Genomic DNA, 26,807 nt, shown 5'->3' with positions numbered 1-26,807 from the left:
AGTATGACGTCCTCACAGTACATTCCCCCACGCACAGTATGATGTCCTCACAGTACATTCCCCCACACACAGTATGATGTCCCCACAGTACTTTCCCCCACACAGTATGATGTCCCCACAGTACATTCCCTCCACACACAGTATGATGTCCCCACAGTACATTCCACCACACACAGTATGATGTCCCCACAGTACATTCCCCCCACACACAGTATAATGTCCCCACAATACATTACCCACACACAGTATTATGTCTCCACAGTACATTCCCCCCCGCACAGTATGATGTCCTCACAGTACATTCCCCACACCCAGTATGATGTCCCCACAATACATACCCCACACACAGTATAATGTCCCCACAGTACATTCCCCCACACACAGTATGATGTCCCCACAATACATTCCCCACACACAGTATGATGTCCCCACAGTATATTCCACCACACACAGTATGATGTCCCCACAATGCATTCCCCCACACTCAGTATGATGTCTCCATAGTAAATTCCCCCACACACAGTATGATGTCCCCACAATACAATCCCCACACACAGTATAATGTCCCCACAATACAATCCCCACACACAGTATAATGTCCCTACAGTACATTCCCCCACACACAGTATGATGTCCCCACAATACATTCCCCACACACAGTATGATGTCCCCACAATACATTCCCCACACACAGTATGATGTCCCCCCAGTAAATTCCCCACACACAGTATGATGTCCCCACAATACATTCCCCACACACAGTATGATGTCCCCCCAGTAAATTCCCCACACACAGTATGATGTCCCCACAATACATTCCCCACACACAGTATGATGTCCCCACAATACATTCCCCCACACTCAGTATGATGTCTCCATAGTACATTCCCCAACACACAGTATGATGTCCCCGCAATACATTCCCTCCACACACAGTATAATGTCCCCACAATACATCCCCCACACACAGTATGATGTCCCCTCAGTACATTCACTCACACACAGTATGATGTCTCCACAGTACATTCCCCCACACACAGTATGATATCCCCACAATAGATTCCCCCACGCACAGTATGATGTCTCCACAGTAAATTCCCCCACACACAGTATGATGTCCCCACAGTACATTCCCCCACACACAGTATGATGTCCCCACAGTACATTCCCCCACACACAGTACGGTGCCAACACAGTACATTCCCCCACACACAGTATGATGTCCCCACAATACATTCCCCACACACAGTATGATGTCCCCACAGTATATTCCACCACACACAGTATGATGTCCCCACAATGCATTCCCCCACACTCAGTATGATGTCTCCATAGTAAATTCCCCCACACACAGTATGATGTCCCCGCAATACAATCCCCACACACAGTATAATGTCCCCACAATACAATCCCCACACACAGTATAATGTCCCTACAGTACATTCCCCCACACACAGTATGATGTCCCCACAATACATTCCCCACACACAGTATGATGTCCCCACAATACATTCCCCACACACAGTATGATGTCCCCCCAGTAAATTCCCCACACACAGTATGATGTCCCCACAATACATTCCCCACACACAGTATGATGTCCCCCCAGTAAATTCCCCACACACAGTATGATGTCCCCACAATACATTCCCCACACACAGTATGATGTCCCCACAATACATTCCCCCACACTCAGTATGATGTCTCCATAGTACATTCCCCAACACACAGTATGATGTCCCCGCAATACATTCCCTCCACACACAGTATAATGTCCCCACAATACATCCCCCACACACAGTATGATGTCCCCTCAGTACATTCACTCACACACAGTATGATGTCTCCACAGTACATTCCCCCACACACAGTATGATATCCCCACAATAGATTCCCCCACGCACAGTATGATGTCTCCACAGTAAATTCCCCCACACACAGTATGATGTCCCCACAGTACATTCCCCCACACACAGTATGATGTCCCCACAGTACATTCCCCCACACACAGTACAGTGCCAACACAGTACATTCCCCCACACACAGTATGATGTCCCCACAGTACATTCCCCCACACAAAGTATGATGTCCTCACAGTACATTCCCCCACACACAGTATGATATCCCCACAGTACATTCCCCCACACACAGTATGATGTCTCCACAGTACATTCCCCCACACACAGTATGATGTCTCCATAGTACATTCCCTCACACACAGCATGATGTCCCCACAGTACATTCCCACACACACAGTATGACACCCCCACAGTACTTTCCCCCACACAAAGTATGATGTCCCCACAGTACATTCCCCCACACACAGTATGATGTCCACACAGTACATTCCCCCACACACAGTATGGTGTCCACACAGTACATTCCCCCACACACAGTATGATGTCTCCACAGTACATTCCCCCACACACAGTATGATGTCTCCACAGTACATTCCTCACACACAGTATGATGTCCCCACAGTACATTCCCCCACACACAGTATGATGTCCCCACAGTACATTCCCCCACACACAGTATGATGTCTCCACAGTACATTCCCCCACACACAGTATGATGTCCCCACAGTACATTCCTCACACACAGTATGATGTCCCCACAGTACATTCCCCCACACACAGTATGATGTCCCCACAGTACATTCCTCCACACACAGTATGATGTCCCCACAGTACATTCCCCCACACACAGTATGATGTCCCCACAGTACATTCCCCACACACAGTATGATGTCCTCATAGTACATTCCCCCACACACAGTATGATGTCCTCACGGTACATTCCCCCACACACAGTATGATGTCCCCACAGTACATTCCCCCACACACAGTAAGTTGCCCCCACAGTACATTCCCCCACACACAGTATGATGTCCCCACAGTACATTCCCCGCACACAATATGGGGCATGGTTCAGAGACATTAAACCCACACCTAGGAAAAGTGTGGTGTCAGTCTGGAATTTACCCTGAATGTAAAGAGCAATTGTTCCCATTCGCTGGCAGTAAGCATGGTTCATACAGTGATTTACCGGAGGCCTCTGGTTATCTTTGCAGCACACAGAAGCGGGCCTGGATTCTGGACCCTGCAGGAAGCTGGTACTATGCCTGGCTCAATATCATGGTCATCCCCATCACATACAACTGGGTGGTCATCATCTGCAGGTAGAGCGAGGCCTGCCACAAGGAAAAACATGAAAATTGTCTCTTGTTCTCTGCAAAAAACTTTATTGACAGACAGCCAGAATGCACAGAAGCCAAATGAGGGAGAAGCCAGATTGACAGGATGAGGAGCTAGAAAGACAGGAAGAGGAGAAGCTGGTAAGACATGGTGAGGGAGGAGCTAGAAAGACAGGAAGAGGAGGAGCTAGAAAGACAGGAAGAGGAGGAGCTAGAAAGACAGGAAGAGGAGGAGCTGGTTAGACAGGAAGAGGAGGAGCTGGTAAGAAATGATGAGGGAGGAGCTAGAAAGACAGGAAGAGGAGGAGCTAGATAGACAGGATGAGGAGGAGCTGGTAAGACAGGATGAAGGAGGAGTCATAGAGAAAAGATTAGGGACAAGCCAGACAGCCAGGATGAGAGTGGTACCAGAGAGACAAGAAAAGGATGAAAACGAGGGACAGGATAAAGGAGGAGCCTAAGGGTGAGTTTCCACTTGCCGAATTACATCCGGATTAGCTGCGGGTTGAATGCTGTGTACAGCTGCAGCATCCAGAAGTTACAGCATAGTGGATGGGATTTTATGAAATCCCGTCTCCACTGTGCATATGAACACTCATCCGGGGGGCCCTGCGTTTCCAGACATGTGGCGCGTCTTTTTAGACTGCAGCATGTCAGTTTACCTTGCGGAGACGCTCAGCCTACTCTGTGGATACGATGCGGTGATTCCGGATGTGTTCAGTGAGTACATCCGGAATGACCGCGCATACAGAAGGGAGCGGGGCTTTGGGCGGAGCTGGGTTTCCGCTCTGTCCAAAGCGCAAGGAGAACTCACCCATAGAGAGAAGATAAAGGGGGATCCAGAGAGACATGCTGAGGGAGGAGCCATAGAGAGAGGATAAAGGAGGAGCCAGAGATAGAGGATAAAGGAGGAGCCAGAGAGAGAGGATAAAGGAGGAGCCAGAGAGACATGCTGAGGGAGGAGCCAGAGAGAGAGGATAAAGGAGGAGCCAGAGAGACATGCTGAGGGAGGAGCCAGAGAGAGAGGATAAAGGAGGAGCCAGAGAGAGAGGATAAAGGAGGAGCCAGAGAGAGAGGATAAAGGAGGAGCCAGAGAGAGACATGCTGAGGGAGGAGCCAGAGAGAGAGGATAAAGGAGGAGCCAGAGAGAGAGGATAAAGGAGGAGCCAGAGAGAGACATGCTGAGGGAGGAGCCAGAGAGAGGATAAAGGAGGAGCCAGAGAGAAAGGATAAAGGAGGAGCCAGAGAGAAAGGATAAAGGAGGAGCCAGAGTTACAAGATGAGTGAGGATCTAGAGCTATAGAATGAGGGAGGATCTGGAGATACATGATGAGGGAGGACAGAGAGAAAGGATGTGGGAAGAGCAAGAGTGAGGGAGGAGCCAGAGAGACAGGATGAGGAAAGAGTTAGACGTCTATGATTCATCATGTAATGTGCTCTTGTGCAAAGTGCCCCCCGTGTAATTGACCCTCCCCATGTAATGTGCCCAATGTAATGCAGGGCCCCCCCGTGCAGTGTCTCCCCCCCTGTGCAGTGTGCCCCAGGGAGATCTTCAGCCCCTGAGGGTGAGTGCACACAGTGCGGATTCACCTGCGGATTTTTCCACGCGGATTTGCAGGTAAAACTGCAGGTAAAGTGACCTGCGGATTGGCCAGCAGTTTTCCACTGCGATTTGACACCTGGACAATGGAACAGGTGTCAAACCGCTGCGGAATCCGCACAAAGAAGTGACATGCTGCGGATTTAAAACCATGGAAAAATACGCAGCATGTGCACTGCGGTTTGGAAATCCCATTGGCTAACATGGTACTGTACATTGCTTGCGGATCTGCTGCGGATCAGCAGCGTGTGCACAGACCCTGAGCCTTCTGGTCACTGTTCATGGATTGTGCGGAGCTCTGTACTCGGCAGAATGGGCTGATATCTGCCCCGTGTCCCCCCAGGTCCTGCTTCACGGAGCTCCAGTACCGCCACCTGCTGGTGTGGCTGTGCCTGGACTATCTGTGCGACATGCTGTACATCCTGGACATCATCGCCAACTTCCATACAGGTGCGTGACAAAGATGTGTGACCACAGTGACCCACGAGAAAGCATCCAGGTCACATGTACTATACTCCAGATTGTATGCAGCTCTGGAAGTGACTGGAGGATAAGACATGATGTAACAATAGAATAGTGACTGCAGCTCTGGAGGTGACTGGAGGATAAGACATGATGTAACAGCAGAATAGTGACCGCAGCTCTGGAGGTGACTGGAGGATAAGACACGATGTAACAGCAGAATAGTGACTGCAGCTCTGGAGGTGACTGGAGGATAAGACACGATGTAACAGCAGAATAGTGACCGCAGCTCTGTAGGTGACTGGAGGATAAGACACAATGTAACAGCAGAATAGTGACCGCAGCTCTGGAGGTGACTGGAGGATGAGACGATGCACGTTGATCAGTACAGGAGGGGTACAGGTGGTACATTGTGTGATATCTTCCACCTGATGACACATCTCTATTTTCTCGGTAGGTTTTTTGAAGGAAGGGATCTTGGTCACCGATAGACGGCTGATCGCCGGTCAATACGTCCGTTCTTCTAGATTCCGTTGGGACCTTCTCTCTGTTCTTCCCACCGACTTCCTGTATTTTCGGTTTGGCGTTAACGTTCCCGCCGTCCGAGTCAATCGATTTCTCCGTTTCCACCGTCTGTTTGAGTCGTTCGATCGCACGGAGACGAGGATTCCCTACCCCAATGTCTTCCGAATCTCCAAGCTCATGGCCTACATCTTTGTGGTCATTCACTGGAACAGCTGCATCTACTTCGCCCTCTCCAGTTATGTAGGGTTTGGAAAGGATGAATGGGTGTACCCAAACATCTCGGACCCCGAGTTTGGACGTCTGGGGCGTCAGTACCTGTATAGCTTCTACTTTTCCACCCTCATCCTGACCACGGTGGGGGACATCCCAACCCCGATGCAGGAGGAGGAGTATATCTTCATGGTGGTGGACTTTCTCATTGCTGTCCTTGGATTTGCCACCATTATGGGAAGCATCAGCTCTGTGGTCTCCAACCTGAACAGCGCGGACAAGTCCTTCTACCCCAACTACGACCAGGTCAAGCTGTACATGAAGATGTACAAGGTGAACAGGAGCCTGAAGAAGAAGGTTATTGCCTGGCACCAGCACCTGCAGATCAATAAGAAGCTGACCAACGAGGACCAGATATTGCAGAATTTGCCGGAGAAGTTGCGGGTGGAGGTGGCCGTCAGCGTCCACATGTCCACACTCAGCAAAGTGCAGATCTTCCAGCACTGTGAAAAGAGTCTTCTGGAGGAGCTGGTGCTGAAGCTGAAGCCCCAAGTCTACAGCCCTGGGGAGTACGTGTGCAAGAAGGGGGACATCGGCCGCGAAATGTACATCATCAAGGAGGGGAAGCTGGCCGTGGTGGCCGATGACGGGGTCACGCAGTTTGCAGTCCTTGGGGAAGGCATGTACTTCGGAGAGATCAGCATCCTCAATATAAAAGGTGAGGACGAGGCACGAATGTTTGGTGCCGTGCCCCTCAGATGGCCGCATGGCTGCCAAGGCTGCGTTCACACAAGGCGTTTTTGCTGCATTTTTCTTTAATGCTAATTTTCCACTGCTTTTTACAGGACCACGTTGTTCTTTTTGTCATCAGGATTTTGTGCTTTGCTGCTTTTTTTGTACATGGATCGTGTCACTTCTTTCAGTGTTTTCCCAGCATGTTTCACCCATTAAAGCTATGTGCACACGTGCGGAATTTCGGCAGATTTTATGCGTTTTTGCCGCGAAAATGCATAAAACAAGCAACCCATTGAATACAATTGAATTCCACACATGCTGTGCTAATGCTGCGGTTTTTTCCATGGAAATACGCAGCATGTTCATTATTTCTGCGGAATCGCGGGGATCCCGCACCCATAGGAATGCATTGTTCTGCTTACTTTCCTCATGTGGCTGTGCACACCGTGCGAAAAGTAAGCGGATCATGTGCGGATGATATCCACGGTCCGGAGGAGAGGAGACTGTCCTCTGGGCTGTGGGTTTCATATCCCTGTAAAAAATAGAATTAAAATAAAAAATCGTGTTATTCTCTCCTTCCGGCGGCCCCCGCAGCCTTCCGAGGCCTCAGCGATGCTCCCGGCAAGTCCTGTTCCCAGTGATGCCTTGCGCGACAATGATGACGTAGCGATCTCGCATGATGCTACATCATCTGGGGTCATTGTCGCAAGGCATCACTGGGAACAGGACTTGCCGGGAGCATCGCTGAGGCCTCGGAAGGCTGCGGGGGCCGCCGGAAGGTGAGAATAACACAATTTTTTAGTATTTTTAACATTATATCTTTTTACTACTGATGCCGGATAGGCAGCCTCAATAGTAAAAGGTTGATCACACTTGTCAAGCACTGTGTTTGACGAGTGTGACCAACCTGTCAATCAGTTTTCCAAGCGATGCTACAGCATACCTCCCAACTTTTGAAGAAGGGAAAGAGGGACAAAGGCTGCGGCAAATTGTAGGCCACGTCCCCGACCAAACCCAATTCACAACTAGTCACACCCATGTCCACGCCCCAACCCCACCCATTTTGCACTGCTGATCACACTGACTGGTACTGAGGGCACAGTGGCTGGTACTGAGGAAAAGAAAGAAAGAACAGAGAGAGAAAAAAGAAAACAGAGAGAGAGAAAGAAAGGAGAGAGAAAGAAAGAACAGAGAAAGAAAGAAGGGACAGAAAAAAAGAACAGAGAGAGAGAAAAAAAAGAAAGAGGGAAAATAAAGAAAGAACAGAGAGGGAGAGAGAAAGAAAGCTGGGAAAGAAAGAACAGAATGCAAAAAAAGAGAAAGAGAGGAAAGATAGAACAGAGAGAGAAAGAGGAAAGAGAAACATAGAGAAAGAAAGAACAGAGAGATGGAAAGAAAGAACACAGAGAGAAATAAAGAGGGGAAAGAAAGAACAGAGAGAGAAAGAAAGGGGAAAGAAAGAACAGAGAGATAGAAAGAAAGGAACAGAGAGAAAGAAAGAACAGAGGGGGAAAGAAAGAGGAGACAGAAAAAAAGAACAGAGAGAGAGAGAAAAAGAAAGATGGGAAAGAAAGAACAGAGAGGGAGAGAGAAAGAAAGAGGGGAAGAAAGAATAGAGAGAGAAAGAGGGGAAAGAAAGAGAAAGAACAGAGAGAAAGAAAGAACAGAGAGAAAGAAATAGGGGAAAGAAAGAACAGAGAGAAATAGAAAGAAAGAGGGGAAAGAAAGAACAGAGACAGAAAGAAAGAAACAGAGAGAGAAAGAAAGAAAGATCCTATAAAGATACTATACCAGTCCGGCTCACATTGTAATGCCCACTTGAGCCTCCTGGTGCAGGACATATCATGATCTGCTCACATGACCGACATCCCCGAGTCCAAGGCGATCCCGCTGTCTGCGCTGTTGGAGGACACGGTGATGGATCTGAAGCATTCCCTGAAGTGCCTCCATGGTTCCGTCACAATCTCCTCCCACAATTACCTCATTTCCGGGCAGCTTCCAGCATGTCACTTCTGATGGAACGTCACATGCGAGTTTTCAAGTGCTCCTGTGTCCGCGGGAAAAGCAAGCTCCCGGCCGGGGCAGTGGGGGAGACTCTCAAAATATTGACTGTCCCTCTGGTTCTGGGACGGTTGGGAGGTATGAATGCTCCCCATCATACACCTTGTACACACATGGCTCCTCACACCTCATACACACACGGTTCCGCTTTGTATGCCTCGTACACACACGTCTCCGCTCCGTACACCTCATACACACACGGCTCTGCTCCGTACACCTCATACACACACGGCTCCGCTCCGTACACCTCATACACACACGGTTCCGCTTTGTATGCCTCGTACACACACGTCTCCGCTCCGTACACCTCATACACACACGGCTCTGCTCCGTACACCTCATACACACAAGGCTCCGCTCCGTACACCTCATACACACATGGCTCCGCTCCGTACACCTCGTGCACACGCGGCTCCGCTACATCTACCCTGTAAACCCCTCCTGACCCCACACATACTTACCTCATCCAGCACAGCCGAGTCCTGTAGACACGAAGAGGCAGGGCTGTGCGCACAGGACCTGTGATGAGGTCACAGGAGGGGTGGAGTCAGGGATCACATGATCAGGAGTCTGGACAAAAGCTCCTGATCATGTGACCTCTGACTCCTCCCCTCCTGTGACCTCATCACAGGTCCTGTGTACAGAGAAGAGAGCAAGCAAGCGACGCTGTGAGTGGCTGCGGGGGGTCTCATGCTAGGGCGAGGATGGAGTGTCAGTGGCCGCATCAGCTGGCAAGCGGCCAGAAGATCGGGCGCTGCCGTCCACGGCCCACATGACAGCGGCCCAGCGGGAAAATGCCCGGTTGGGTATATTTGCAATCCGGGCCTGTCCTGCGTGATAATATATATGAATCTAATGAGAATGTAGAGTCCCTGTGGGGGGAGATAAGGGGAGGGGAAAAATAATAAATTACTGATAGGGGTTTGTTATAAGTCTCCAAAAATAATGGAAGCAACAGAGAATATCCTCATCAAGCAAATAGATGAAGCAGCGACTCAAGGAGAAGTCATTATTATGGGGGACTTCACCTACCCCGAAATACATTGGGGAACCGAAACCTGCAGTTCAGCAAAGGTGATAGGTGTCTGACCACTATGAGAGACAATCACCTTTCACCACAGGTTCAGGACCCGACAAGAGGGGGGGCACAGCTAGACCTAATATTACCCCACAGGCCGGACCGCAGATCAGATATAAGGGTTGGGGGTCACTGGGGGGATAGTGGTCACAGGATAATAAGTTTTCAGGTGTCCTGTAATAAGATGTGTAGTAGAGGGGTTACAAGGACACGAAACTTCAGGAAGGCAAATTTCCAACGGATGAGAGATGATCTTGGTGCAATAACTGGGACGATATCCTGAGACATAAAAATACACAAAGACAATGGGAGACGTTTATTATCCTCCTGAATAGGAGCTGTGCACAATATATACCGTATGGGAATAAACCTGCGAGAAATAGGAGGAAACCACTATGGCTAAATAGAGCTGTAAGGCTGGTTTCACACATGCGTTTTTTTGTAGTGTGCGCTTGGGCGCACAAAATGCATCCTGTTGAATTTTTTGTGGGTCCGACTTGTCCCAAAAAAATGCATGCGCTCGCAATGCGTTTTCTTTTCACCCAAACACCCATTATAGTCCATGGTAATGTGCACGTCAGAGCAAAAAAAAACATGCGTGTTTTTTTAAAAAAACATGCTCAAAACCGCAAAAACGCACAAAAACACATGATGCACACATTGCGCAGCGCAAAAAAGCGCAAGTGTGAAAGTAGCCTCAGGGGGAGCAATAAGAGATAAAAAGAATCATAGAATCGTAGAGTTGGAAGGGACCTCCTGGGCCATCTGGTCCAACCCCCTGCTCAAAGCAGGATTCGCTAAATCATCCCAGACAGATGTCTGTCCAGCCTCTGTTTGAAGACTTCCATTGAAGGAGAACTCATCACTTCACGTGGCAGCCTGTTCCACTCATTGATCACTCTAACTGTCAAAAAGTTTTTTCTAATATCTAATCTGTGTCTCCTCCCTTTCAGTTTCATCCCATTGCTTCTAGTCTTTCCTTGTGCAAATGAGAATAAAGTTGATCCTTCTACAATGTGACAGCCCTTTAGATATTTGTAGACAGCTATTAAGTCTCCTCTCAGTCTTCTCTTTTGCAAACTAAACATTCCCAAATCCTGCAACCTTTCCTCATAAGACAGGGTTTGCAGACCGGTCACCATTCTGGTCGCTCTTTTCTGAACTTGCTCCAGTTTGTTGATGTCTTTTTTAAAATGTGGTGCCCAAAACTGGACACAATATTCCAGATGAGGTCTGACCAAAGAGGAGTAGAGGGAAATAATGACTTCACGTGATCTAGACTGTATGCTTCTGTTAATACATCCTAGAATTGCATTTGCCTTTTTTGCTGCTGCATCACACTGTTGACTCATATTCAGTCTGTGATCTATTAGTATACCCAAGTCTTTTTCACATGTGCTGTTGCTTAGCCCTATTCCTCCCATTCTGTATATGCTTTTTTCATTTTTATTGCCCAGATGTAGTACTTTGCATTTTTCCCTGTTAAAAATCATTCTATTAGTTGCTGCCCACTTCTCCAGTTTATTTATATCTTTTTGAATCCTCTCTCTCTTCTCTAGTATTAGCTATCCCTCCTAGCTTTGTGTCATCAGCAAATTTAATCAGTTTACCCTCAATTCCTTCATCTAAATCGTTGATAAAGATGTTGAACAATACAGGGCCCAGGACAGAGCCCTGTGGTACTCCACTTGAGACATTCTTCCAAGTGGATGTGCAGCCATTTACGACCACTCTTTGGGTCCGATCACTAAGCCAGTTATGAATCCACCTAACAGTTGCCTTGTCTATTCCATACTTAGTCATTTTTTCAATAAGGATTGTATGAGATACTTTGTCAAATGCTTTGCTGAAATCAAGATATACTATAGCTACAGCATTTCCTTGATCCACCCAATCAGTGATTCCGTCATAGAAGGAAATTAAGTTAGTCTGACATGACTTATTAGTTACAAACCCATGCTGACTCTGCTTAATCACTTCATTCTTATCCAGGTACTGACATACATGTTGTTTAATAATTTGTTCAAAGATCTTTCCTGGTATAGAAGTCAGACTCACCGGCCTATAGTTGCCTGGGTCCACCTTCTTCCCCTTTTTGAAGATAGGAACAACATTTGCTTTTCTCCAGTCTTCTGGGACTTCTCCTGTTCTCCAAGAATTTTCAAAGATTATGGAGAGGGGTTCAAAAATTTCTTCTGCTATCTCCTTCAGTACTCTGGGGTGTAATTCATCTGGACCTGGAGACTTGAATTAATTTAGGTTAGCTAAGTGTTTCCTCACTATCTTTCTGTTTATAGATATCCTGGATTCTTCTATTGCCTTAATAGGACAGTGAAGAACAGTTTATGTTACATTTCCTTTCTGAGAGAAAACAGATGCAAAATAGGAATTTAAAAGTTCGGCCTTCTCAACATCCTGTCTTACCATTTCATCATTTTCATCCTGTAAAAATCCTATAGCATCTTTGACTTTTCTTTTTCTTTTGACATATCCCCCAAATCCTTTATTATTGCTTTTGACATCTCTTGCAAGCCTCAATTCATTGTCAGCTTTAGCTAATCTGATTTGTGCCCTGCAGGTTCTGCAGACAGCATTATAGTCTTCTTTAGATATGCCTCCCTCTTTCCATTTTATAAACATTTTTTTCTTCCTTTTTAGCATGTGCTTAAGTTCTGTGTTCACCCATCCTGGTTTCCTTAAATGCTTCCTATTCTTCCCTCTTTTCGGAATTGTTAACAATTGTGCTTTGAGAATTTCATTTTTCAAGATTTCCCATCCTTCCTGGACATTTTGGTCTTTAAGGATATCCAGCCATTGGATCCCTCCAATTCTCTTTCTGAATCCCTTAAAATCTGCCTTTCTGAAATCTAACCTTGACATCTGAGTCTTCACAGGTCTTCCTCCTCTAGTTATCCAAAATTCTAAAATAGCATGGTCGCTACCTCCTAGGGTCCCAGCCACTTTTACCTCCTCAACCATTTCCTCCCTGTTTATAAGGATTAGATCCAAGGTAGCAGTTCCCCTTGTTTTCTCCCCTACCTTTTGGAAGATAAAGTTGTCAGCAAGAGAGGATAAGAATTTCCTTGACCTGTTAGTTTTGCCTGAGAGAGATTCCCAACAAATGTCTGGATAGTTGAAATCTCCCATGACAACTATGTCATATTTTTTGGAGAACTTGGCCATTTGATGCATAAAGAGTTCATCCATATCTTCAGCTTGCACAGGCGGCCTGTAGTAAATGCCTACAATGGTGTCCTTTCCATTGTTCTGTCCTTGTATTCTTACCCAAACAGTTTCCACAGGACTCCCAGTCTCTGAAGCTTCAATCTCTGTACAGATATACGCGTTTCTAAAAGCATTTAGAGAATTACAGCAAGTAGGGAGTGATGAGGCATTAGCTAAATACAGAAGATTACATAAATTCTATAAGAAGCAAATCAAGACAGCAAAGATTTGAGACAGAGAGACTCATTGCCAGAAAAGTAAAAATAATCCCAAAATATTCTTTAACTACATAAATAGTAAGAAACTAAAAATGATAGTGCTGGCCCCTTAATAATAGTCTGGGGGAAATGGTGGATGAGGAAAAAGCCAATATGCTAAATGACTTGACAACAGTATTTACACAGGAAAATCCCATGACGGATAACATGATCAGGGATAAAAATTCTCCATTGAATGTCACCTGCTTAACCCAGCAGGAAGTACGGCGGCGTCTAAAAATCACTAAAATGTACAAATCCCCGGGCCCGGATGGGATACACCCCCGAGGACTGCAGGAATTAAGCACAGTCATAGATAGACCATTATTCCTAATCTTTAAAGATTCCATAATAACAGGGTCTGTACCACAGGACGGGCGTATGGCAAATGTGGTGCCAATATTCAAAAAGGGGACAAAAGCTGAACTTGGAAATTATAGGCCAAGTTTAACCTCAACTGTGGGTAAAATCCTGGAGGGTTTTCTAAGAGATACTATACTGGAGTATCTGGAGAAGAATAACCCCATGACCCAATATCAACATGGGTTTACGAGGGACCGTTCCTGTCAGACTAATCTGATAAGCTTTTATGAAGTGGTAAGTTCCGGACTGGACCAAGGGAATGCAGTGGATGTGGTGTACATGGACTTTTCAAAAGCTTTTGATACGGTGCCACACAAAAGGTTGATACATAAAATGAGAACAATGGGGATAGGGGAAAATATGTGTAGGTGGGTTAAGAGCTGGCTCAGGGATAGGAAACAAAGTGTGGTTATTAATGGAGCACACTCGGACTGGGTCACAGTTATCAGTGGGGTACCACAGGGGTCAGTATTGGGTACCACAGGGGTCAGTATTGGGTACCACAAATGGCAAATGAGCTTTAATGGGGATAAATGTAAGGTCATGCACTGGGGTAGAACGAATAAGATGTATAATTATGTGCTTAATTGTAAAACACAGGGCAAAACTGTCACTGAAAAAGACCTGGGTGTATGGGTGGATGACAAACTCACATTTAGTGGCCAGTGTCAGGCAGCTGCTGCAAAGGCAAATAAAATAATGGGATGCATTAAAAGAGGCATAGATGCTCATGAGGAGAACATAATTTTGCCTCTATATAAGTCACTAGTGCGACCACACTTAGAATACTGTGTACAGTTCTGGTCTCCGGTGTATAAGAAAGACATAGCTGAACTGGAGCAGGTGCAGAGAAGAGCGACCAAGGTTATTAGGGAACTGGGGGGTCTGCAATACCAAGACAGGTTATTACACCTGGGGTTATTCTTAGGGGTGATCTTATTACAATGTATAAATATATGCGGGGACAATACAAAGACCTTTCTAATGATCTTTTTACTCTTAGACCTGTGACGGGGACAAGGGGGCATCCTCTACGTCTGGAGGAAAGAAGGTTTAAGCATACTCACAGACGCGGATTCTTTACTGTAAGAGCAGTGAGACTATGGAACTCTCTGCCATAAGATGGTGTAATGAGTGATTCCCTACTAAAATCTAAGAAGGGTCTGGATGCCTTTCTAGGAAAGTATAATATTACAGGGTATATACACTAGTCTCCTTAATATTGCGTTGATCCAGGGAGCTAGTCTGATTGCCGTATGTGGAGTCGGGAAGGGATTTTTTTCCCCAATGTGAAGCTTACTGTTGCCACATGGGTATTTTTTGCCTTCCTCTGGATCAACATGTTAGGGCAAGTTAGGATAGGATATGGGGTGAACTAGATGGACTTAAAGCCTCCCTTCAACCTTAATAGCTATGTTACTTTCGCAAACTCAGTTGGATCACTGTCCTGGATCCATACCCTCTCCCTCTTAGGCTAAGTGCACACGCTGCGGATTTGTATATGCGGAACCGCAGGTAAAATGACCTGTGGTTTTACCTGCGGATTACCCTGCTGTTTATCTCTTCTACAATGCAGGAGATGGTAAACCGCAGCAGAATCCGCAGAAAAGAAGTGACATGTCAATTCTTTCTGCGGATTCAAAACCGCAGCTTTACCGCAGTAAAAAAAACGCAGCATGTGCACAGCGGATTGTAAATCCCATAGACTTACATGGTACTGTACACTGTCTGCAGAACTGCTGCGGATCCACAGAGGCCCAAACCGCAGCAAAAACCGCAGGAGGAAGGAGAGAGGAGGAGGATGCCTGCACCTCGCATGCCCCAGCCGGAAGCAGGTGCTGAGGACGCGGCGGGAATAGGAGGCGGGGCTAGCGTGACGTCACTGAAAGGAAAGGACTGGTGCGCGAATGGACACAATCCTACGCATTTCAAGGGGTATCTCCCCTCTTCATCAGGGCTATGTCCATTGCTTTCTTTTCTCCCCAAGTGGACAGCGCCACTTTGATCTATTTACTCCTTTCCGGGGTTAAAAACTGTTCCGCTTAGAGTCTCTGAAGCTTTCCTGCTTTGATGATCTCAGCTCTTCAGTATTGGTCACTCCTCTCTCCTATATATACTCTCTTCTGGTAATCTAAATTGCCAGTGTTGGTTCTAAACTGCCTGGTATGAAATGTCGGAGTCGGTTGTTGGTAGAGGCGTTTGGAGAGTTGATCTGTGACTGTTGCTTGGTGTTACTGCTGTGTGTGGTTCTTTATCCTTTCCTATTTGGTTTACCTTCCTATTCTCACCGATGTGCCCCTTTGCTGTCTGAGAGTGCATATTTGTATGTTTGATCTTTTCATTTATCCCTGTACATTCGTCCCGTATTCTTCATATGTCTGGCTTTTGGGGTTGGGGTGAAGACACAGAGTCTTTTCTTACAAAACCTCCAGACCCAGCGATGTGTTACAAAAACCTCCATCACATCAGCCAGAAGCAGTAAATGTGATCTGTCTGATGAGACCGAGGGGGAACTCTGTGGCCATAATCCCAGAAGGCACAAAGCCGACACCAGTCATGACCAGAGTACCATCATCCCCACAGTGAGGCATGGTGGGGGCAGCACTGTTCTTTGAGGCTAGTTTTCTTCAGCTGGATCAGGGGCTTTAGCCAAGGAGGAAGGAATTATATTCACTTCCAAATATCAGACAATTTTACATAACAACCTTCCGGCCTGTGCTGAAAAGCTGAAGATGAGGAAGACTTTCATCTTTCTGCTGTCAATGCCCCTAGGTGACCTCCAAGTCAGCAAAATAATGCTGCTAAACAGGCCTACTTCCCTATCCCACAGCCCCAAACAGTTGTTCAAAACTTTTAACTCCCTCCTCCTCCCACCACTGCCTCCTCCAACCTCCCTCATCTCTGCTGAGAACTTTGCCACACACTTCAAAAATAAGATCGACCAAACAAGGCAAGTCTTTATTGTTGAACAACCACAACCCCTTTATATACCAGACCAATGCCCAAACCCCATAACCTCCCTCTCCAACGTCACTGAAGGGGAGCTTAATTGTCTCCTATCCAAATCACACCTCACCACTTGTGCACTAGACCCCATCCCACCTCCTCCCCAACCTCTCTACCATGCTTATCCCATTCCTTACCCACCTCTTCAACCTATCACGAACATCCGGTACCTTCCCTTCTGCTTTCAAACATGCCACGATCACGTCTATCCTTAAAAAGCCAACCCTCGACCCAACCGCTATGTCCAGCTATCGCCCAATATCGCTGCTCCCATTCGCTTCCAAACTCCTGGAGCTGCACGTCCACACTGAAATTTCCTCACACTTCTCATCTAACTTGCTCTTTGACAATCTACAATCTGGTTTCCGCCCCCATCACTCCACTGAGACAGCCCTGACCAAAATTACCTACGACCTACTTACAGCCAAAGCTAACGGACAATACTCTTCTCCTGCTTCTAGACCTGTCCTCTGCCTTCGACACAGTTGACCATTGCCTCCTACTACAGATCCTCTCCTCCTTTGGCATCAAAGACCTTGCACTATCCTGGATCTCCTCATACCTTTCCAACTGAACATTCAGTGTCTCCCACTCCCACACTACCTCCTCATACAGAATGGGAGGAATAGGGCTAAGCAACAGCACATGTGAAAAAGACTTGGGTATACTAATAGATCACAGACTGAATATGAGTCAACAGTGTGATGCAGCAGCAAAAAAGGCAAATGCAATTCTAGGATGTATTAACAGAAGCATACAGTCTAGATCACGTGAAGTCATTATTTCCCTCTACTCCTCTTTGGTCAGACCTCATCTGGAATATTGTGTCCAGTTTTGGGCACCACATTTTAAAAAAGACATCAACAAACTGGAGCAAGTTCAGAAAAGAGCGACCAGAATGGAGACCGGTCTGTAGACCCTGTCTTATGAGGAAAGGTTGTAGGATTTGGGAATGTTTAGCTTGCAAAAGAGAAGACTGAGAGGAGACTTAATAGCTGTCTACAAATATCTAAAGGGCTGTCACATTGTAGAAGGATCAACTTTATTCTCATTTGCACAAGGAAAGACTAGAAGCAATGGGATGAAACTGAATGGGAGGAGACACAGATTAGATATTAGAAAAAACTTTTTGACAGTTAGAGTGATCAATGAGTGGAACAGGCTGCCACGAGAAGTGGTGAGTTCTCCTTCAACGGAAGTCTTTAAACAGAGGCTGGACAGACATCTGTCTGGGATGATTTAGCGAATCCTGCTTTGAGCAGGGGGTTGGACCAGATGGCCCAGGAGGTCCCTTCCAACTCTACGATTCTATGATTCTATGATTCTTTTTATCTCTTATTGCTCCCCGTGAGGCTACTTTCACACTTGCGCTTTTTTGCGCTGCGCAATGTGTGCATCATGTGTTTTTGTGCGTTTTTGCGGTTTTGAGCATGTTTTTTTAAAAAAACACGCATGTTTTTTTTGCGCTGACGTGCACATTACCATGGACTATAATGGGTGTTTGGGTGAAAAGAAAACGCATTGCGAGCGCATGCATTTTTTTGGGACAAGTCGGACCCACAAAAAATTCAACAGGATGCATTTTGTGCGCCCAAGCGCACACTACAGAAAAACGCATGTGTGAAACCAGCCTTACAGCTCTATTTAGCCATAGTGGTTTCCTCCTATTTCTCGCAGGTTTATTCCCATACGGTATATATTGTGCACAGCTCCTATTCAGGAGGATAATAAACGTCTCCCATTTTCTTTGTGTATTTTTATGTCTCAGGATATCGTCCCAGTTATTGCACCAAGATCATCTCTCATCCGTTGGAAATTTGCTTTCCTGAAGTTTCGTGTCCTTGTAACCCCTCTACTACACATCTTATTACAGGACACCTGAAAACTTATTATCCTGTGACCACTATCCCCCCGGTGACCCCCAACCCTTATATCTGATCTGCGGTCCGGCCTGTGGGGTAATATTAGGTCTAGCAGTGCCCCCTCTTGTTGGGTCCTGAACCAGTGGTGAAAGGTGATTGTCTCTCATAGTGGTCAGACACCTATCACCTTTGCTGAACTGCAGGTTTCGGTTCCCCAATGTATTTCGGGGTAGTTGAAGTCCCCCATAATAATGACTTCTCCTTGAGTCGCTGCTTCATCTATTTGCTTGATGAGGATATTCTCTGTTGCTTCCATTATTTTTGGAGACTTATAACAAACCCCTATCAGTAATTAATTATTTTTCCCCTCCCCTTATCTCCCCCCACAGGGACTCTACATTCTCATTAGATTCATATATATTATCACGCAGGACAGGCCCGGATTGCAAATATACCCAACCGGGCATTTTCCCGCTGGGCCGCTGTCATGTGGGCCGTGGGCGGCAGCGCCCGATCTTCTGGCCGCTTGCCAGCTGATGCGGCCACTGACACTCCATCCTCGCCCTAGCATGAGACCCCCCGCAGCCACTCACAGCGTCGCTTGCTTGCTCTCTTCTCTGTACACAGGACCTGTGATGAGGTCACAGGAGGGGAGGAGTCAGAGGTCACATGATCAGGAGCTTTTGTCCAGACTCCTGATCATGTGATCCCTGACTCCACCCCTCCTGTGACCTCATCACAGGTCCTGTGCGCACAGCCCTGCCTCTTCGTGTCTACAGGACTCGGCTGTGCTGGATGAGGTAAGTATGTGTGATGTCAGGAGGGGTATACAGGGTAGATGTAGAGGAGCCGCGTGTGCACGAGGTGTACGGAGCGGAGCCATGTGTGTATGAGGTGTACGGAGCGGAGCCGTGTGTGTATGAGGTGTACGGAGCGGAGACGTGTGTGTATGAGGTGTACGGAGCGGAGACGTGTGAGTACGAGGCATACAAAGCGATTAAATTTGCTGATGACACAAAGCTAGGAGGGATAGCTAATACTAGAGAAGAGGGAGAGAGGATTCAAAAAGATATAAATAAACTGGAGAAGTGGGCAGCAACTAACAGAATGGTTTTTAACAGGGAAAAATGCAAAGTACTACATCTGGGCAATAAAAATGAAAAAAGCATATATAGAATGGGAGGAATAGGGCTAAGCGACAGCACATGTGAAAAAGACTTGGGTATACTAATAGATCACAGACTGAATATGAGTCAACAGTGTGATGCAGCAGCAAAAAAGGCAAATGCAATTCTAGGATGTATTAACAGAAGCATACAGCCTAGAAGGATCAACTTTATTCTCATTTGCACAAGGAAAGACTAGAAGCAATGGGATGAAACTGAATGGGAGGAGACACAGATTAGATATTAGAAAAAACTTTTTGACAGTTAGAGTGATCAATGAGTGGAACAGGCTGCCACGAGAAGTGGTGAGTTCTCGTTCAATGGAAGTCTTCAAACAGAGGCTGGACAGACATCTGATTGGGATGATTTAGCGAATCCTGCTTTGAGCAGGGGGTTGGACCAGATGGCCCAGGAGGTCCCTTCCAACTCTACAATTCTATGATTCTATGATTCTATCCCACCTTCTCTCTGTTGGAGTCCCCCAAGGCTCTATTCTAGGACCCCTATTCTTCTCAATCTTTACACTTGGCCTGGGGCAACTCATAAAGTTCCATGGATTCCAGTACCACCTTTATGCTGATGACACTCAGATCTACCTCTCTGGCACAGACATCACCTCTCTGCTGTCCAGAATCCCAGAGTGTATATCAGCCATATCCTCCTTCTTCTCCTCCTCCCGCTTCCTCAAACTCAATGTGGACAAATCTGAACTGATCATCTTCTCCCATCTCACAGATCTTCCTTACCCGACCTATCTATAACAATTAATGACATCACGCTTTCGCCCGTAACGGAGGTCCGCTGCCTCGGAGTAACCTTTGACTCTGCCCTGTCCTTCAAACCGCACATCCAAGCTCTCTCCACCTCCTGTCGCCTCCAGCTCAAAAATATTTCCATAATCCATCCTTCCTCAACCCTCAATCTACTAAAATGCTTGTGCATGCCCTCATCATCTCCCACCTCGACTACTGCAACATCCTGTTCTGTGGTCTCCCTGCTAACAACCTCGCACCTCTCCAGTCCATCCTTAACTCTGCTGCCCGACTAATTCATCTCTCTCCTCGCTACTCCTCCGCCTCTCCCCTCTGCAGATCTCTTCACTGGCTCCCATTCCATTAGCGTATTTAGTTCCAATTACTAATACTGACCTACAAGGTCTTCTACATCCTGTCTCCCCATATGTCTCTGAACTAATCTCCCGATACCTTCCCTCACGTAATCTCCGGTCCTCCCAAGACCTCCTTCTCTCCTCCACACTTATTCACTCCTCACCCAACCGCCTCCAAGACTTTTCCCGAATAGCCCCCATTCTCTGGAATTCTTTGCCCCAACATGTCCGGCTATCAACCACACTCGGATCCTTCAGCCAGAACCTGAAAACCCACCTCTTCAAGAAAGCCTACAGCCTGCAATGATCCTCGCTGCCTCCTCACCACTACTGGAGCAACCGCCTCACCATCACTGGAGCTGCTGCAACCCCCCAACCTACTGTCTCCTTCCCCACCATCCTGTAGCATGTAAGCCCCCCACGGGGCAGCGTCCTCTCTCCTCTGTACCAGTCTGTGATTGTTAGTTCACTGTAAGTGATATCTGTAATTTGTATGTAATCATGTACAGCACCATGGAACCAATGGCGCTATAGAAATAATAATAATAATAGTAATGGCTTCTCCAGAAGACAGATGTTCTGAAATAGCAGAGTCCAGAGCTGAACCCAAGGGACAATCTGTGATGACCTGAAGAGGGCGCTGTACACAGGAGATTACCATCCAATCTAACAGATGTGGGGCTGCTGCAAGGAGAAGGGGGGGCAAAGATGGCCAATTGTAGATATGTGCCGCGCTGAAAAAAGGGGGAAAAAGTTCTGCAATATTTATTTGTTGGATTTTTTATATGCCAAAAGCCTGGTATATATATATATATTTTTTTTTTTTGGGGGGGTGTAGACTTTTTCTATCCACTGTTTGTTGGGACATAAGGCTGTGAAGCCTGGATGTGACGTCCTGCGATCCCCTCAGAGATCATATCCATATTTCTGCAGTAGTCTGACGGTACATGTTCTTCCATGTGTAGGGCAGTATTGCGGTACTTTAATTCTTTTACGTCTCTTTTATCTTGCAGGTAACACGTCTGGGAACCGCAGGACTGCAAACATCAGAAGCATCGGCTATTCTGATCTGTTCTGCCTTTCCAAGGAGGACCTGACGGATGTCCTCACTGAGTACCCTGATGCTAAGGCCATGCTGGAGGAGAAGGGCAGAGAGATCCTGCTCAAGATGAATAAACTGGATGAAAACTTGGCCGCGGAGCTGGTGGCCAAACACCAGGAGCTGGAGCACAAGCTGAAGAGGCTGGAGGTCAACCTGGAATCTCTGCAGACCAAGCTGGCCCGACTCCTGGCCGAGCTCGAGTCCAGCGCCGTCAAAATGTGTCAGAGGATTAAACGTCTGGAGTGGGAGATAAGTCTGTGGGAGGAAGAGGAGTCTGTGGAAGAGCACGGAGGTGGACAGTGACCCCTGGAAGAGCACGGAGGCGGACAGTGACCCCTGGAAGAGCATGGAGGCAGACAGTGACCCCTGGAAGAGCACGGAGGCAACAGTGACCCCTGGAAGAGCACGGAGGCGGACAGTGACCTCTGGAAGAGCACGGAGCCGGACAGTGACCCCTGGAAGAGCACGGAGGCAACAGTGACCCCTGGAAGAGCACGGAGCCGGACAGTGACCCCTGGAAGAGCACGGAGGCAACAGTGACCCCTGGAAGAGCACGGAGGCGGACAGTGACCCCTGGAAGAGCACGGAGGAGGACAGTGACCCCTGGAAGAGCACGGAGCCGGACAGTGACCCCTGAAAGAGCACGGAGGCGGACAGTGACCCCTGGAAGAGCACGGAGGCGGACAGTGACCCCTGGAAGAGCACGGAGGCAACAGTGACCCCTGGAAGAGCACGGAGCCGGACAGTGACCCCTGGAAGAGCACGGAGGCGGACAGTGACCCCTGGAAGAGCACGGAGGCGGACAGTGACCCCTGGAAGAGCATGGAGGCGGACAGTGACCCCTGGAAGAGCACGGAGGCAACAGTGACCCCTGGAAGAGCACGGAGGCGGACAGTGACCCATGGAAGAGCACGGAGGAGGACAGTGACCCCTGGAAGAGCACGGAGCCGGACAGTGACCCCTGAAAGAGCACGGAGGCGGACAGTGACCCCTGGAAGAGCACGGAGGCGGACAGTGACCCCTGGAAGAGCACGGAGGCGGACAGTGACCCCTGGAAGAGCACGGAGGCGGACAGTGACCCCTGGAAGAGCACGGAGCCGGACAGTGACCCCTGGAAGAGCACGGAGGCGGACAGTGACCCCTGGAAGAGCACGGAGGTGGACAGTGACACCTGGAAGAGCACGGAGGCGGACAGTGACACCTGGGGTCACGCTTCATGTGAAAGACTAGGAAGAGAGGTGGACACAGGGGGTGGACTATCCGCAATATCCTACTCCAGGGCAAGGAAGATGGCAAGTGTCACCCACAGATCCCCATAACAGTGCGTCATCCACAGATCCCCATAACAGTGCGTCATCCACAGATCCCCCATAACAGCGCGTCCTCCACAGATCCCCCATAACAGTGCGTCATCCACAGATCCCCCATAACAGTGCGTCCTCCACAGATCCCCCATAACAGCGCGTCATCCACAGATCCCCATAACAGTGCGTCATCCACAGATCCCCCATAACAGCGCGTCATCCACAGATCCCCATAACAGTGCGTCATCCACAGATCCCCCATAACAGCGCGTCCTCCACAGATCCCCCATAACAGTGCATCATCCACAGATCCCCATAACAGTGCGTCATCCACAGATCCCCCATAACAGTTCATCATCCACAGATCCCCCATAACAGTGCTTCTTCCACAGATCCCCCATAACAGTGCATCATCCACAGATCCCCATAACAGTGCATCTTCCACAGATCCCCATAACAGTGCGTCATCCACAGATCCCCCATAACACGAACGTCTGTGGAGAAAATCCAATCTACACGAAGATTTCATCCATTATAAGTTTATGCGTAGAACATACAACACTGCCCTTCACCTCTCCAAACAAACCTATTTCAACACCCTCATCACCTCACTGTCCAATAACCCGAAACGTCTCTTTGACACTTTTCATTCTCTACTCAATCCAAGAGTACAGGCCCCAACCACGGAGCTCCGAGCTGACGATCTGGCCAATTACTTCAAAGAAAAAATTGACCAGATCCGACAGGAAATTATCTCCCAATCCCCTCATACCATGCACTGTCCTCCCTCCCCCACTGCATCTAGCTCACTCTCTGATTTTGAACCAGTCACAGAAGAAGAAGTAAGCAGGCTCCTTGCATCTTCTCGCCCAACTACTTGCAGCAGTGACCCATTTCCGTCACATCTCCTCCAGTCCCTTTCCCCTGCTGTCACCCCTCGCCTAACTAAAATATTTAACCTCTCTCTCTCTTCTGGTATTTTTCCCTCCTCATTTAAGCATGCCATCATACATCCACTACTTAAAAAAACCATCCCTCGACCAAAACTGTGCCGCTAACTATAGACCTGTCTCTAATCTTCCCTTCATCTCTAAACTCCTGGAACGCCTGGTCCACTCCCGTCTGATCCGCTATCTCTCTGATAACTCTCTTCTCGACCCTCTCCAATCCGGTTTCCGCTCTTTACACTCCACTGAAACTGCCCTCACTAAAGTCTCTAATTATCTGCTAACAGCTAAATCAAATGGTCATTACTCCATGCTAATTCTCTTGGATCTCTCTGCAGCATTCGACACTGTGGATCATCAGCTCCTCCTCACTATGCTCTGTTCCATTGGCCTCAAGGACACCGTTCTCTCCTGGTTCTCCTCCTATCTCTCTGACCGCTCCTTTACTGTATCTTTTGCCGGTTCCTCCTCCTCTCACCTTCCCCTTACTGTTGGGGTCTCCCAAGGATCGGTTCTAGGCCCCCTCCTCTTCTCCTTGTACACTGCCCCTATTGGTCAAACAATCAGTAGATTTGGTTTCCAGTACCATCTCTATGCTGACGACACCCAATTATACGCTTCTTCTCCTGACATCACGCCAGCCTTTCTAGAAAACACCGGCGATTGTCTAAACGCTGTGTCTAACATCATGTCCTCACTATATCTGAAACTGAACCTGTCAAAGACTGAACTCCTGGTGTTTCCTCCCGCTACTAATGTACCTATACCCGACATTGCCATTTCCGTGTGTGGTTCCACTATTACTCCCCAGCAACAGGCCCGCTGTCTTGGGGTCATACTTGATTCCGACCTTTCCTTTGCCCCCCACATTCGATCACTGGCTCGCTCTTGTCATCTGCACCTCAAAAACATTTCTAGAATTCGACCTTTTCTTACTTTTGACTCCGCAGAAACTCTTACTGTTTCTCTTATTCATTCTCATCTCAACTATTGTAACTCTCTTGTAATCGGTCTCCCTCTTACCAAACTCTCCCCTCTCCAATCTGTCTTGAATGCTGCAGCCAGGATCATATTCCTCACCAATCGTTACACTGATGCCTCTACCTTGTGCCAGTCATTACACTGGCTACCCATCCACTCCAGAATTCAGTATAAACTTATTACTCTCACCCACAAAGCCCTCCATGGCTCAGCACCACCCTACATCTCCTCCCTTGTTTCAGTATACCATCCTACCCATGCCCTCCGTTCTGCTGATGACCTGAGGTTAGTATCCTCAATACTCAGAACCTCCCACTCCCGTCTCCAAGACTTTACATGTGCTGCGCCAATTCTTTGGAATGCACTTCCCAGGTCAATACGATTAGTCCCCAATCCCCACAATTTTAAGCGTGTCCTGAAAACGCATTTATTCAGACTGGCCTACCACCCCAACACATTAACCTAATCTATCCCTGTGTGGCACAGTCAAAAGTTTTACCATAACCAGGTTCCCAGCATCATGTTCCCACATGCTTTATGCATCCATTAGCCCTCTGTGTCTGTACTGTTACACACTTAACATTATGGCTGGTCCATACAATCAGGGCAACTGTTACCACCCACCTTTCGTGTCTCCCTCTTTCCTCATAGACTGTAAGCTTGCGAGCAGGGCCCTCATTCCTCTTGGTATTTGTTATAATCTACTGTATGTGATTATTGTTATGCTGTAATGTCTATTGTCTGTACAAATCCCCTCTGAAATGTAAAGTGCTGCGGAATATGTCGGCGCTATAGAAATAAAATTTGTTATTATTATAGTATCCTGCCTGCTGTACTCTGGTGTAGGGTAGTGAATTGAAATATCCCCTTTAATGCCACCTCCCCTTTAAGGAGTTCTAATATAAATATATTGTGAATGTTGTACAGATGTAATTATGCTCCAGCACTGCTACACTATTGTGTATTACCGCCATTCTCATTGGTACTGCCACATTATATGTGTTACCATGTTGTACATATTGTAATATGTTGTGTTGTATTATGTTCTACATATAAATGCATATGTTAGGGTAAGCTGGTGTATCCTTCGGGTTCAATAGTGGAGGGCATTATTGGTATAGAGTTTCTAAAAATGGGTAAGTGTAGTTCTTTAGTGGGCCACTAGATGGGGGTATACTAGTGGGTCTTGTTAGGTATAGCTATAGGAAGTTCATATAGGGTTAACAGTAGGAGGAGCTGCTATGGGTTAAGCAAGTGTAGGAGATTGGGCGTGCTCTCCCTTCTGAACTGTTCCTAAGTGTCCACAAGGGCTCTAAGCCCAGGATGCCATAGCAGCTACGCAATGTTATGAAGAAGAAAAGCATGGGCACAGTCAGACAGGTGATGGATAAGACCGGAGCACCCGGGAAATTGCAGTTTATGACAGCAGCAGGAACAGGTAGGAATACATGGTCCAAAAGTCGTGCAGGGCGCAGAATATTCACAACGTGGCAGATCTTAAATAGGGCTGAAGCTTGCAAATCCGGGGCGAAACGGATGAATGGGATCCCATATGTCCTGAGTTTCTACAGGAGTGATGCTGCGGTGGCGCTACTACCCCGTAATGTGCATGAGGACAA

The 26,807-nt window shown here is 47.5% G+C and overlaps 1 protein-coding gene across 1 annotated transcript in view; it reads left to right on the top strand.

The window, feature by feature from the left end:
* The window catches only part of CNGA4 (cyclic nucleotide gated channel subunit alpha 4), a 38,338-nt gene extending 15,556 nt beyond the window's left edge, over positions 1–22,782 (top strand). The window contains exons 2-5 of the mRNA XM_073559738.1: positions 3,074–3,181; positions 5,140–5,246; positions 5,716–6,711; positions 21,868–22,782. Of these exons, the coding sequence (XP_073415839.1) occupies positions 3,074–3,181; positions 5,140–5,246; positions 5,716–6,711; positions 21,868–22,259 (1,603 nt within the window). The 3' untranslated portion in view covers positions 22,260–22,782. The remainder of the gene's footprint in view (positions 1–3,073; positions 3,182–5,139; positions 5,247–5,715; positions 6,712–21,867) is intronic.
* The last annotated feature ends 4,025 nt before the right edge of the window (positions 22,783–26,807 follow it).

The sequence above is a fragment of the Dendrobates tinctorius genome, unplaced genomic scaffold (assembly GCF_039654945.1).
Source record: "Dendrobates tinctorius isolate UK_male_01 unplaced genomic scaffold, ASM3965494v1 ptg000273l, whole genome shotgun sequence".
Lineage (NCBI taxonomy): Eukaryota > Metazoa > Chordata > Amphibia > Anura > Dendrobatidae > Dendrobates > Dendrobates tinctorius.
The sequence above is the reverse complement of the archived record's forward strand: the minus strand, read 5'-3'. Positions and strand labels throughout refer to the sequence as shown.